The 15559-nt window shown below is 34.0% G+C and overlaps 1 protein-coding gene across 1 annotated transcript in view; it reads right to left on the reverse strand.

Moving 5' to 3' along the window:
• Window positions 1–15559, reverse strand: part of LOC149786021 (E3 ubiquitin-protein ligase rnf213-alpha-like) — a 559813-nt gene that overhangs the window by 317826 nt on the left and 226428 nt on the right. The window contains exons 27-31 of the mRNA XM_089978097.1: window positions 10829–11018; window positions 9524–9746; window positions 6833–7066; window positions 1954–2063; window positions 1052–1189 (exon numbers count right to left, since the gene is read on the reverse strand). Coding sequence (XP_089834223.1) covers window positions 1052–1189; window positions 1954–2063; window positions 6833–7066; window positions 9524–9746; window positions 10829–11018 — 895 coding nt within the window. The remainder of the gene's footprint in view (window positions 1–1051; window positions 1190–1953; window positions 2064–6832; window positions 7067–9523; window positions 9747–10828; window positions 11019–15559) is intronic.

Here is a 15559-nt window from a genome sequence, read left to right on the forward strand (position 1 = left end):
TTGTTATGTGCTTTAAAATCTGGAGAGAATTCGTTCACCATCATGTCAGTGAGGCCGTGTGACCAACCGTAGAGCTGCCATTTCTCATACTCGAAATTTACAAGTTTTTCATCTGTGTCTACATCACTAAGTCATCTAAATTTGATAATTTATAAAAACTAATTGCAGCCTATATCAATATCAGAGCCTTTACCTAGGTTACTGAATCTTTCATAGTTGTGATTCTAATCATGAAAACTTCGTAAGTACTGAATGAAATCCGCGACCGCCATTTTGGAGAGTGGAGATTACGACCCAGTTACTTTAAATAGCAGATATCGACCAGTACATAAACAGTGACCACGTGATCTGACGTAATTGTCATTCACAGAAATGAATGTAGTATCTAATAAGGGGTTTTCCCCGAAGGTGGCGCTACGAAAACCGGCTTAAAATGGCTGATGTTTACAGCAGACGTCAAAAGGCGCTTCTATGGGACTTTTGTAGAAGCGTCAAAAGTCGCTTCTATGCGACTTTTGTAGAGGCGTCCAAAGACGGTTGTATGAGGTAATGGGTTAAGTAAAAATTATGCACCATCCATTGTGTTTTAGTAATCTGGTACGAAAGGCGTGATTACAGAACAAGGACAAAACCCACTAATGACTTGTGACCTTGATCTTGTAGACATCACCCCAAATTTGAAGTAAACATTGTCATTTGACTATACAGAAGTGTACCCATTCCAAATAATTCACATCACAGGTTTAATGCTATAGATTGGAAAGAACAGACTGACATTGGAAAACTTAAAAATATTGACATGTGGCTATGACCATAACTTTGAAGATAACATAGATTGACAGAAATGGATAACAAATGCTACACAATAATAAGATCAATAAGCTCATATGACTTTATAGCCAGATAAATTTGAAAGAACTTTTGCACTGTCATTTTGTTTTGTATCTTCTATACTGATATCTGTTAATTCTCATTATTCAAATACTGGAGCTATCGAGTCTGGTAAAAACAGACTGTGCAATGATTTCAATTTAATTCAAAATATACCCACCTATAGAAATCCCTGAGACCAAAGAATTCCCTTAGTTTTTCTGAAGCTTCTTTGAAGAGATCAAGGTAAGACCTTGCAAGTGGTTCAATGAATGGCTTCAGTTGCTTATTCAAATGGTCCTTGCCAGAGCATATTCCTCTGAAATGAAAAAGAGATGTGTTCTTTTCTGTTTTCAAATACCTATTAGTTTCTTCAGTGAATTGATACATTACATGAAAACTTGTAATTATTTGAATTCTAACAGTGAATAATTACACACCAGAACATAGATCAACAAATTAAAATGAGTCAACTTGTGAATGCAGATTCACACAAGTATCTTGCTTTATCCATAATGTTAAGCAATATGGCCTGGGTAGTAATTAGACAAGTGACACACATGACATAACTGACCACACAACTTTCTGAATTTTTTAGCTTCTATTTTTCCGCATGTTTCAGCTGATCAAAGTCTACTAGATAATCATGAATGCTGTTCAGGTGTTTCTCCAATTCAGTTTTTTGTTAGTATTCTTTTGGAATAGGTTCAACAGACTGAGAGTCTTCTTTTTTATCTTAATCAGGCTGATAGGTCTCCTCAGCATAAAATTCCAGCATTTCAATGTCAAGGGCACCTTCATCATGTTTTGCTGTTAGGCAAGAAATGATCAACACCTACTGATGATAGAAGGACTGAGATCTCCAAAATTACTAACAGCATGACTCAATATGGAAATGAACTTGTCATTTGCAACTTGTGCTGTGTATCAGATAAGACAAAAGGCTATCTGGTAAATTATAATACATCAAGAGACAAATATGCAAAATTACAGTAGCACATGTAAAAATATTTATATAGGATATAAAAAGTGGGGCAATTCATTCATTCATCATTTATTTCTTGTCAATGAGAAAAAACTAACTCTGCAGTGTTCATGAGTTCTTCCAAGTCAGGTACCTCCCTCTGCACCAGAATTCCACGGTTTATCTTAGCAGGGTCCAGAGCCCAGTTGGAGATCCCAATGAAGGCAACCTGTGAACAGATAAAAAATTACTATCATCAAAACTGCACCATTTTCAAAAAAGGACATGAATAGTATTCAAAAGTATTAACTGATTTGGTTTCATGTATTTTCCTCAGGTATTCCTTGGCTAATATACCAGAACCAAAATTCACATTATAGTCAAAGGTATCTTAAGCAGCCACCAATGGGAAAATTTTAAAAAATCTCCTTGTAACACATGCAACCTCTGAATGGAGTTCCACTATTAAATTAAATTTTGAACAAATATTTTATATCGAATATTTTTATTTATTTATTTAATCCTTTCATTGTCACTACAATTACCTGAATCAATTTTATTCCCAAATAAGTTTTCATTCTATATTCTTAAACATGTTAGAACTTTAAAAAATCCTTTCAGTGGTGGGGTGGGGGTGTTTTATGCAACTGGTATATTCTCATATTCAAAAAATTTACCATATAAATTTATCATTCAGAAATTCTGGTGTAAAATGGTTTCATTCGAAGATTTTTTGTCATGATTTTGAACTCTTTCTTTCCACAAAGTATGTTCTTTTGCATATATATATATATATATGGGTGGCAGCTAGGTCAGCTAAATGTATCTAGGTCAGCTACATCTGTAATGCTGCTTGAGTCAGCCACCTCAGAAGTAACAGACCTAGACCAAATATAGAAAGTGTCAACCTGATGACTGAGATATCACCTTTATTCAAAAACTTCTGATAATGTTTAAGTTGAAACACTGTTACCATTATGTATTTACTATAAAATATACATACATTTTCATTCTCAGCTGTGTTAATGCAGAATTTAGCACAGTAGTTCCTTGACAATGATCAATGAACGAAATGTCTCTGAAAAAATTGGTCAATTATCTATCTTGCATTAAAAAGATGAACTAAATGATTAAATGTTTGTATTATTTTCATCTTAATTCATTATCCCCTGCCGCCACTATAACTTGTCATACTTTACCTCCCTCATCTCCCGAGTGTCACCATATTTTGGCTCAGTTAACCTAGCTTGTATCCCTAGCACCATGTTTGAATGGCAGTATTAGTCTAGGCCTGTATCCCACATGAGTTAAATCAGCAAAAACCATTGGTTGATTTCAAGCCATTTCCTAATTATGCAGGCAGTTTAACCAATAAAATTTTAGTTTACAAAAATAGAGTAAACATGGCTGAAAAAAGGAGAAAAAAAATTGTCTTCGATAGAGACAGAAATAGTGGAAATAATTAGATTTGAAAATGATGAGAATCAGCCACTGGGAGTAGACTTTTACTTGACAGAGTATTTACACAAGGTTAAATTTGCAAGAGAGCTGACAAGTGGAATCTCTGTACATAAAACAGAATTCATTTCATATGTTGATAGTATTAATTATTCAGTGTGAATTCATAATGAATTTTATGGATTATTCATGGCAAGAGAAAGAAATTGGTAATAAAATCATTATTTTCACCTTTAGGTATGAGTTTTATTTCTGCATGTAGCATGAAATTTATACCATTGTTTTTAATTTTTGTGAGAACTGCTGTGCCAAACATCAGCTTAATTAAAGGAACATAAACAAAATAATAACAAATTTATTGCAAGCAGCCCCCTCTGTAAAAATCTGCAAGCCAAGTTTTGTCAGCAAGTCTCAGGGATACAGGCATTGGTAAAGCTAACACTGCTCTAGGTTATCTCTCTGCATGTATGATGTAGGGGAATGCCTAGCTGTTTGGCTCAGGGGTTAATGAGTTAACAGAGATGGGTACTTAATAAAGATCCAGTGTGTATATTGTAACTATCTGTTCATTTTGTGCATAAAGATTTAGGCAGAAATTATCATACTATTATAATGTTTCAGCAGTTGTTTTTCTCTTATTTGCAATAACTACAATCCACTTATCAGACAGAAATGAACAGTCCAAAACTAAAATGCATCCTTGTGGTTAGCTTGCTGCAAGCTTGCCACAAGGTTGCGGCAAGTTTGTATCATCAAAATAAGCTTCAAATATTTGTTAGCTTGTGCAAGCTTATAAAAAGCGCAAGCTTCCACATATTTCCAGACTCAATTTCTTAGAAGTTTTGTTCATTGCCTGCTATAAGTGCATATAAACTGCAAATAACTTTTAAACACAATTTCAGATAGCAAATATACAAGAAATAATTTTATGCCAAAGGTGACCTCAGCTAATTTAATAATGTGGATTGTTTAATTTAAAGCAGTTATATTTTGTTATATTTAATATTACCAAAATTTATATATTTTTAAATGTGATAAATATCAAAACATAATAATAATAATAATAATAATAAACAACTCCGTTATTTACAGATGCAAGATAAGTAAATGAACATGATTTTATTTCCTGTTATTATACATTTCCAAACAATATCAATGCTCAAATAATGGTTATTTTTTTAACATAAAGGGGAAAAAACCCAGCCATTATTGATAAAACTCTATTGTTCTGAAGCTTTTGCTTATCATCATGTATATTACATGTGTCCTTGTTATTATTACAGTAAGTGTTGTAGTGAATAGTATGAAATAGTATCATTATTATTATCTGCTGCCAGAAGAAATAAATTATTGGCATTTCTTTTCATACTAAATGAAAGCTTAAAATATATATAATTATTGTTTTCTGAGAGAGAAAGACAGAGAGATTCCATTCTGCCAGTATTCTATAAAGAATTAAGGTTCATGAATTTTGCTTTAAAAAAAGAAATCAAATAATAAAATCATGCAAGATAGAATGTGGTTTTCGGCGACAAAGACCTAATCGTGACGTCAATGGTGGTTAAATCCCTTGTTTTCAGTCTTGAGAGTGGTTTACAAATCGAAATGTACATATAACATCTCTGTGTCATGAAAACAAAAGGCAGCCTTGGTTTCAAAGAGGCTCCATTTTCAAAGTTGGAGCATCCTGATTTAGCTCGCTAATTCAGGAAATTTCATTGCAAGCAGTACCAGTACATGTGAAGCAACTGATCATGGAATACCAGAGGCAATTTCAAATCACAGAGTTATCATGGTGGTGAGTAAAATCAAAGATTATTCCGCATTTTGCATTTTAATGGACTGCAGTTTGTATTCAACTCAACCAAGACCCTGCCAAGCTAAAGTTTCAAAGCAAGTCTGATTGAAATCAAACAAAAAAATGTGAAAGCTAAAGTAGTCATAGGCCCACTGTAAGTTTACGCTTATCTCTAAAAAAGAGATAAATTATAGTCCACATTTAAATCATCTGAGCACTTGCTGAGGTGATACTTCAAAATGAATATAGTTGATATCACCAATTAAAAAAATGTCATTGTTAACATGTTCACAAGCAGGTGAGGTACATAGTCTAAGCAGGAGAATACATTTTAGGAAAAAGAGTGTCATCTCTCACTTCAAACCAGCTTGTGCTAGGGCAGGTTTATGAGATGCCATCTAAGCAGATCAAGGGTCATACAGTTCAGTTAAAAACTAATCAACATTCAAGATCTTGTAAAACGGAAGCCCCAAGCTTATAAAAAAATCTGGATGAAACCAAATAAAATATGCGAGCCATACTGTGACATGCAGTAGGGATGTTGATTCTAAGCCAGTCAGGACAGTATTAACTCTTAGAAATCAAACTGTGTGATTTGTAAAGTTTTCACATGCAGCTGGGATGCTGATTCCAAATAAATAAAGACAGTAATAACTCTCGGAAACCAAACTCATCAGCAAAACAAATTTGCTCCAAATTAGATACAAAAAGCTAGTGCTCAAAAGCAAGTGTACAGACAGTGACTACATTCCTATGCCCTAACTTTTGCAGACAAAGCAAAATCTCCATGAATCACCATTTATGAAAGATTTCATTAAATCTTCCTTTCATACCCCAGGGAACCCCATGAGATGATGCATTGGTCGCATGACTAGTCAGGGGTGATGATCAAATGCATGGTTTTAGCTACTTATGAAGTTTCTGTGTTTTTCCATTAAATCAGGCTGTCCCCTCATTTTTCAAGACTCCTCTAAAAGACAAGACAATCAGACTTAGATTAGCACTGTTTCCTTTATTCTGATTTAAATGTATAGCAAGTCATTAAAGTTTCAGTGCACTGGTCAGTACTGCTACCATAATGCCATTATTAAAGGCAGATGATGTGCTGGATGCACAACTAAAAACCAGACTCCTGCTGCACATGGAGTTTTTGCAAGAGACTATGGATGACTGTGCAGGGTTACTGATGAACAAAAGGGTTTTGTTCTTGTAGGAAACATTGCAACTATAGCATCGACATAGTTCATGTTGCCAATATCAAGTATGGAACTAAAACTTGTGTCATGGGGTTGCAGAGCAGTCATTTTGATTAGCAAGGCTATTTTCACCCTCTTTGGCACAACTATATCCAGTGTTGATATGGTGCATGATGTCAAGCCTGAGCATATAACTGGAGTTTGTGTCAATGGCCTACAGAGAAATCATTTCAATTAACTGGGCTAGTTTCGCCCTATTTGTTTCAAGCGACATCATGTGATGCAAACATGGTCATTGATGGACCAGACAAATAACCAGTGCTGGAAATGATCAGTTATGACAGCAACAAATTGCCATTTATGAATGATTAAAAATTAGTACAGTTCAAACTGTTTTTGACTCTGTCCATGGTAACTCCATTTTAGAAATTGTGCTCAATTACAACTCACACCATTTATAAAAAAAACTAAAAATGGTTTCCTAGTGAGTCTAGATAAATGATTCACTTGTCTACATCATTATAATGTACTGTGGTGAAAAAATGCCTTTTTGTATGGCTCTGGTTCCTCATCCCCTTGACAACCATCCTCCAGGAGAGGGTGCAGTGTCTTCAGAGGCATTCTTGGACAGTCCTCCGCAAGACCAACCTCATCCAAAACAACTACAGACACAAATCTCTTCAAGTCCTTATCCTTTTGAAACTGTGCACACTGGCGGAAAGTTCCCACAATTCCATCTGGAGTTGACAGAGGGCTGCATTGGAAGGATACCATCTGGACCTGAGCAGAAATAAACAAAGTGGAAGAAGACAAGATTATGATATTGTACTGGCATATGTAAATCTTTGTTGCAATTTTAATTTCATTCCTGTGTTCTAAACTTTTAATACTTAATTTGACTTCTGGACATTAAAAATAGCAAAACAAAAAGGGGCTGACACTTCACTGTCCAAATATTTCTAGGAATTCAAAATAAGACCATTTTTTCCTTTTAAAAGACACATGTTGAAGTATATCTGAATATTCCAACATTTTTTTAGTTAACCACTTTGGAAGGACTATTAGATGTAAGATCAGCACCATTTTCATCTAGGACAAAGCAGACACCATTAGAAAACTACTGGTCAAAGCCCAATGTTGATATGACTGTTCACTCAAGAGAATTAATGACAACATTTTCAATATGTTTATTGTTGCAGCCATATTTAAAGAGATACCACAAAAAGATTATTTGCTGAAAACTCCATATCAATATAACTTCAAAGTCAGGAGTAATAACAACAACATTTTGAAGATGGCTACCATGGCAGCCATTTTTATTGTCACATCATAACCATTTTCAGTTAGGACCAAATAGACAACATAAAGGATCAATCAATGAAAATCCCACGTTGATATGGTCATTCAATCATGAGCAATAGTGATTAGATGATTTTCAAAATGGCTGCTGTGGTGGCCATATTGGATGTCTGAACAGCATAATATTCAATTAGGACCAACTACCAGTAGACAAGTAAGACCTGTATGATAACAGACTTGTATAATGGGATGGAAGAGAGATGCAAAACCAGCTATGGCATAAGTTCTTCTATTCCATTACCAGTAGAGCTAAAAACAACTCAAAAAGATATTGAGAATAATATGAGATATGGAACAGCTTGATGAACAGTTAAAGTATCAGCAGGGGTATGGCCAGTGTGTACCATCTTTTTCACCAAAATGTATAACAATAATAATAATAATAGTAATAATAATTATCTTAAACAGCTCTTAACTTAGAAAACACAATTACAAATATGACTGAAACCTAAAATATTGGCCTGTGACCTTGTCTTTGAAGATAGAAGCTCCAAGGTGGTATATATACCAAGTATCATCTCTTATTTACTAAAGGCTATAAAACTGCAGAATGGAAGGGAAAGACAGAAACTTGAAATATCAAATCAGTCTTAAAGCAGCCTGAGCTGGATAATATACAGATCAGAAGTGTTTGCAATCTTCAATCATTTGCACAAATACAAAGGATACATTTTAAAATTCTTTCACAAATAATTTCTAAAAGTTATGAACTGAATATATCATAAATGATTGATATTACAAAATACATAATTTGTCACTAAATTAACTGAATAAAATCAAAGATTATTCCGCATTTTGCATTTTACTGGACTGCAGTTTGTATTCAACTCAACCAAGACCCTGCCAAGCTAAAGTTTCAAAGCAAGTCTAATAGAAGTTTTCAGCAACAAATGTGTACTCAATTGACACATTGAACTTAGTATATTTACCAATGGAAATTTAAATTCAATTAATCAATAACGATTTCATCATAAATTCAGAAATGACTTAAGTTCTCAATTCTAAATACATGTACTAGATTGTTTCAACCTTTTATACAATATTTGCTAGTATGATCAGAAATGGAAACTTACCTATAATTCTTGGTATAGGTAGAATAGAAAATATTCCCTATTTTGATAGATTAACCTTTCTTGCAGATATAGAAGAAGTTTCATTTTGTTTTATTTTGTTGTCAATTATCCTATAAATAATAATTTGATAAATGCATCTTTGGAACACTTACTGAAATGCAAATGCATTAAGTTCTATGACTAATGAATAACCAAGTCCATGTCTTAATAAACATAAAGTGGCAAATGCTAATGTGATTAATGCACAGCTTGGTGCAGAACAATGTTCTTGCAATATAGTTTTGTTTTCTTTGAAAGTTTATCTTATTATAATGTATGAGTAATTTTAATTATAAAATTTAAACATTGCCAAATATTAAATTATGGTGTTGTTGCAACTCAAGACATACATATAGCACAAGCTTGGTCAGGACAAATGTTGCTAAAATTTTCTGCAAATACCAGGATTGAAAGTGCCAGCTGTGTTTTGCTCCATGAAAAACTATATCAGTATGTCCTTTTTGTCATAAAAAAATAAAAAAATATTCATTTAGGTACTAATAATGCACTGAGTATTTCAGTTATATAAATTAAACTTTATACTTGAATATACAAACTGGATCCAGATATTGTTAAGTGTGTGAATATGTTACATCAATGGAGGACCAATTTAACACTGCCCAAAAATGTTTCACACCAACTAGTATGCAAACAAGATAAGCTTGCATGAAAATTCCAATGTACAGTACAGTATACAGTAGTTCATGACTTTAAGACCTAAATGAAACTTGTCATATTTTGTGCAAGGTGTATTATATTACATTACCTGTTTAAATTCTCTGAAAAATTCCTTGTGTGCTGCATTCCCTTGCATGGCATCTGCCACAATGGTTTTGGCCAGGGATTTGGAACTGCCAGGCTTTCCCACAAGGAATAGTGGGATCCTTAACTCAGTACAGATAACCATCATAAACACATTTTCCTTCAAAGCCATGTTCCGGGCAATGTTCATTTCCAACTGAACATTTTCTAGAAATACATCCTGGCATCTGGAGATAATGGCAAATTTAACAGCACAGTGTCTGTAGTATGAACTTTCAATAAAATGCATACATTTTACTAGAAATGGGTACCATGAAAAACTGTGTCCTGAGGTATTTCTTAAATATCATGATAGTTACTTTAATAATCCAGTGATACTTGGGACCAACAATTTCATGTTCTTTTATATAAATGTCTACATGGAACTGTAACAGAGTATCGGGACTTATTCAGGCCTTTTTCAACACAATACCAGTTGAGATTAATATCACATGGAAACCTTCTAGTACCGAAACCAAGAACAGAGCAATTTAAAAAGAGTTTTCAATACACTGGAACAGTTCTGTGGAATAAGCTTTCACTACATGTAAAATCTGCTGAAAATATTAGAGTATTTAAGAAAAGATATCATGAGCATGTATGTGTTTCTAATACATAATGGAAATTAGTATTTTAATACTAAACATGTTAAAATAAACAGTAATTATTGCTATCTTCATATAATGTGCATTGTTATACTCTCCTTAAGAGGGCCTCAAGGGAGAACACTCCCTGACAAATGAGTCACCTTCTATAAATAAAGCATTATTATTATTATTAAATTATTCTCATATTCTTCTTTTTAAGTTTGTAAAGCTGTGTTGATTTGTCACTGTTTCTGATCTGACATGCTTTTCAGTTTTGAATGATCCTTCCATGCTAACATTTTCCATGATATAACATCCACAACTCACACCATAAAGTATTTAATTTAACATCTGGTGTCATTTTCTTAAAAAAAATATAGACTGGTTCACTAACTGCCTAGTTCATCAATATATAAAATTCGAACAGAAAACAACTGCTCTCCTGAAAATCTAAGGATGGTTTGCAGTCTTACAAAGAAATGCATGTGTTTTATATGTTACTACATCCTAGCAAATAACTAATAAAATGACATTTTTTTTAATCCAAATTTTTTCCAAAAGCTGGACTAAGTCCAATTATCTTTCAAAACTGTACTGCATGTAAAAAAATCAACACTCTAATCAAACAAACTGAAATTGATAGATTTACTGAATAAGCAAATAGTACATGTCACTGGACTTACACAGAAATTTCCTGTTCAATTTGATTAGGTCCATATGGCAGATGACATGGAGCCTTGAAAAACTGTGCCACATGTCTCCTGTACTCCACTCTGTTCCGCAGGCAGGCATGGTAACATACACCCAGAGCAAGGACCAGAGATCTAGTTACATCATTCAGATTTTGGTTCTGGAATATACAATTTAACAAGTCTGCACCACCAATTTCACCATCTCTAGAAATACATGTTGCAATCTTACATGACTAAAAATGCACATTTGAAAATATATAGGGCTGTGCCTAAGACCGAAACAATTAAATTTCACTTCTTACTTACCCAATATTTTTTTTTCATCACTTGGCCATTTTTTGTTGTTGCTACAACCAAAGCCTATGAAAACTCATGTCTAGATGTTTCTTTTAAATAACTGATGCATAATGTTAAGTTCTATTTTGTGCATCTTATTACAACCATGGGTCAAAGGCCAAATTGATGTATAAAGTATCCAGAAAAGTCATTCCTGTCCATCTAAGCAATAACTTTCACCAAAGAGATGCTGATGGTACTCCAAATTTAAGGTCCATAAGAAGTACAAATTACATTTAACCAAGGCCAAAGAAAGAATAGTTTAAAAAAAGGTTTTCCATATACTGGTCCACTGGTATGGAATAACATTCACTGTGACATAATTAAAGGCAGGCTCCTAGCATTTCTTCTTTCCATAATCAATGTCTCAAATGGATGAAATCTTTAGACAAATGAATAGTTCTAGTAAAATAAATACCGTCTGCTTTTCTGTAATTTTGTGTCATTTTCACAGTTGAATTTTAAATGCAGAATGATATTTTATATATGTTTATGTGTTCACAGATACCTGTGCATATGTTCCAGCCTTGATACTTTTTTAGAATCACCTAATTATTTAGTGTCAAGCCAGATTTTTCATATCATGTTTTATATATACTGTATATAATATTGTTCATAACAGATAGAAAGCCTCTGTTATGAGGGGAAGATCCAACAGCCCAAGGGGGCATACATGATGATAGCCCCTGAGGTGGTGAGCCCCACATCCCATAGGGATTCAATAGGATAATAGGAAAAGGGTAATACTAATCTGATCCCCTAGCCTAGTCTGAATGCGCTGGTTGGACTCCCAATGTTCATAATGAGGTGGTAGAGGGTGGAGAGGGGAGGAACTCAGTCCGAGATCATAGTGTGATGGTCAGAGAATACAGAATCAGCAACTGATGCATTGCTCAGGATGGTGTGGTGCTGATCCCTCCCAGTGGGTGGGTGCAACACACTACTGCTGATGATGTTGTGGTGGTGCATCTCCTCCTCAAGTGGACTGCATACAGAGTACATCCCTGTGTACTCGATAGACATAGCAAACAGTAACATAAAATTACCAATCTTTTTTTCTGTGTAAGGATCAGAGTTCTCAGCTTTGTATACAACTTTTATTGAATGAAGGAAGTATACATACATACAATAGCAGTGTGAAAAAATTCAATGTGTTGAATCAAATCTAGTATAGATACCATATATGACATGTTTCCCTAGATGTCAATCTAGACCAAAGAACACATAGCAGTTAGCTAAGCAAGCTGTTGTTCTTCCTTGCATACCATGACTTAACAGCACATTGATATAAAATGTTTTGGACAGTAAGTGTATTCGACCCCTGTGGGTGTACACAAAGTAACCCCAAGTACCTGAAGGAATCAAAAACCAGAGGGAGAAGGTTACCATGTAAAGATTTGGTTAAAACAAATGGATAATGTAACACCATTAGAGATAAATTATTGTTGAGGCCAGGCCACAGTTGTGGTTAAAAAACACTGCTACAGGCAATTTCTCTGATGAATTTGGTACACATCTGATCACATCAACATCCTTGAAAAAGATGAGCTATCTGTGCTTGTTTTGCACATAGGATACAAGAACAAGGCAAGCTGCACAAGAATGTGCATCATATTGACAATTCTTCACTCTAAGGGAGAATGTATGCACATCAAACAGATGGTTAAGGGGGGGAGCATGAAAAAGAAAGCTAAACAACAGCAGCCTGCTATGGGTAAGCTATTGCTGCTGTTAAAATGGTTATTCTAGTCATTTATAAACCTATGCACCCTGACTTACAGGCCCTATATTTAGTTCTGAAACAACAAAGTAAGAAGGTGAGAAAAAAGAAATGGATACTTAAATGCACTATATTGTTAGAGACACCCGCTATACCAGGTTTATAAATAAATAGTGTGCACAAATATGATCTTTAACATGTTCTAATACAATGTAACTAGTATGTAGAGTAATGTGGACAGATAATGCATAAACTAATTCCACATAGGTGAAAAAATTAACATAATTAATCAAAACTAAATAAATAATATATACCACATGTAGAATATTCACTAATACAACTGAAAACAACAATCCTCAATGGATGGAATGAAAGTAGCATAAATATCAACTTGGTTTTGGAAGGCAAAGTAATGTCTTGTCAGTCTGCAGCAAAAGCTTAAGAACAGCACTACTTATAGCTGTCATGTGGAAGTAATGGACAGCAGTTACTGCCATTTGTCTACATATTATAGACAGAACAGATGAATTTTCATCTTTAGGAGGTAAAAAAAAGCTTATATTCCAAAACATTAATGTGAATTCAGGGTGGTTATATTTCCTGGTCAGTTTTGATTGACCTGAAGTTGCAGCCAGTAACTGGTGATGCTGGTCCCTCAAAACGTGCAGTGTTATTGAGCAAATGAGATGTTCAAAGAGTGTTTCCACCTCAAGCAGTGTAGTCCTCAAATGTTTTCTTACTGTGGTCCAGCAAGACCACAGACAACTCAAAAGCAATGTTTATGCCACGGTCTCCAGCAAGCAATGAAGCACCATTGGAGACAATAATTCCTATTTTAAGAGTGAAGGAGGCAACTCATAAGGTGGTGCTCTACAGTTTCACATTTTGCATAGGGTTAGAATTTTAAAGAAAAAGAATTTCCCCGGCTTTCCTCACTGGTTATTCTAGCTATTTAAAAAAGACCTGGTATATCTAGGGTATAATTCAAAGAATCTTGAATTCCCTTTCTTTTGGTGTATGATTGATGGGTGTAATATGGGTTATAGAGTATACAGCTTGGCCTTAGTTCAGATGTGCACCTTTCAAAAAAGTGCTAGCTCCACTTGGTCATTTTCACTTCCTGATCTTCAGAGGTAAAAAACAGCTGATAACTTTTTTTTACATTTTATATATTTGGTAATTCATTTATTGCACTTTCAGAAGCTGGTATTGTCTAGTCTGGCAAAATTCATTTTCCCTATTTTAATAGCTGCTCTGGATAGTGTACTTTAGACTAATTCAGGCTGATTTTTTTTGCACAAGGGAGCAGTCATTTTAGTTAGCAATGTGCTTAGATCATGTACAATTTCCAAAAGTACAATATCCAAAGAAATATCATCCACATTACATTAATGTAGCATAGCGGTATGCCAACATTCTCTCCATTGTGCATGTTTTAAATGCAAACAACTTCAAATTACATACATCACTCTCTCAAAAGTATATAATAACTGGTGAGTGCCCCCATAAAGAGAACTTAGGTATTATTATTGTATGATTTAATTTTAACTGTATAGCTGAAACATTTATGTCGCAAGCATCAAAACAGTCCTTCTGAATATTTCTCCTGTATTCCCCCCCCCCCCCGAACAGTATTTATGAGTGTCAGAGTCTCTAACAAGTCCAGCCCTCCCCCTTATGATAAAAAGTGAGCTATTTTAAAAATGCACATTTTGTAAACATAGCAACCAATGTTATGCTGAAAGACAGGAACAGGAAACTTGCCAGAATTATTTCTGAGATATCAACAATGAATTTTACAGATTTAAAAGGGATGGAACAGATCAGGTTCATAAAGGTCAAAGGCCAAAGTGTAAAATATTTGCCTATTGTTTAATACGGAAGAAGCAATTTTACTTTCTCATCATTTATTTTTTTATTTCATTGTAAATAAATGAAAAGAAACATTTTCACTATATGTTTCTTTTACTTATTGCAACAGTTTTAAATTTAAGTGGACTCTATTCCTATATTCAAAGACTTCTAATTTCCCCATAATTAAAGTCACTATGCACACAAACATGCCTCATGGCAAATTATGTAAGCAAGAGCAAAATGAACATATTTAGCTTATTTTCATGCTTAACATCAATATGAATGTACCATTTTATTCAGAACATCATAAATAATGATATGAAAATTAAAAAAATAATTGTGTACATTTTTATATTGGCTTTAAGGGTGCGCTCTACAGTTTCATATTTTACATAGGGTTAGAATTTTAAAGAAAAAATGTCCCCAGCTTTCCTCACTGGTTATACTGGCTATTTAAAAAAGAATTTGTATATCTTAGGTATAATTTAAAGAACCGTTAATTCCCTTTATTTTGATGTATGATTGATGGGTATAATACAGGTTATAGAGTATACAGTTTGGTCTTACACCAGATGTGCACATTTCAAAAAAGTGCTAGTTCCACTTGGTCATTTTCACTTCCTGAACTTCAGAGGTAAATTGTATAAAAAAAGAGCCGATAACTTTTTTTTACATTTTATATATTTGGTAATTCATTCATTGCACTTTCAGAAGCTGGCATTGTCTAGTCTGGCAAAATTCATTTTCCCTATTTTAATGGCTGCTCTGGATAGTGTACTTTAGACTAATTCAGGCTGATTTTTTGAGTATAA

Source organism: Sinohyriopsis cumingii, chromosome 12, assembly GCF_028554795.1.
Source record: "Sinohyriopsis cumingii isolate HCF-2022 chromosome 12, ASM2855479v2, whole genome shotgun sequence".
NCBI lineage: Eukaryota > Metazoa > Mollusca > Bivalvia > Unionida > Unionidae > Sinohyriopsis > Sinohyriopsis cumingii.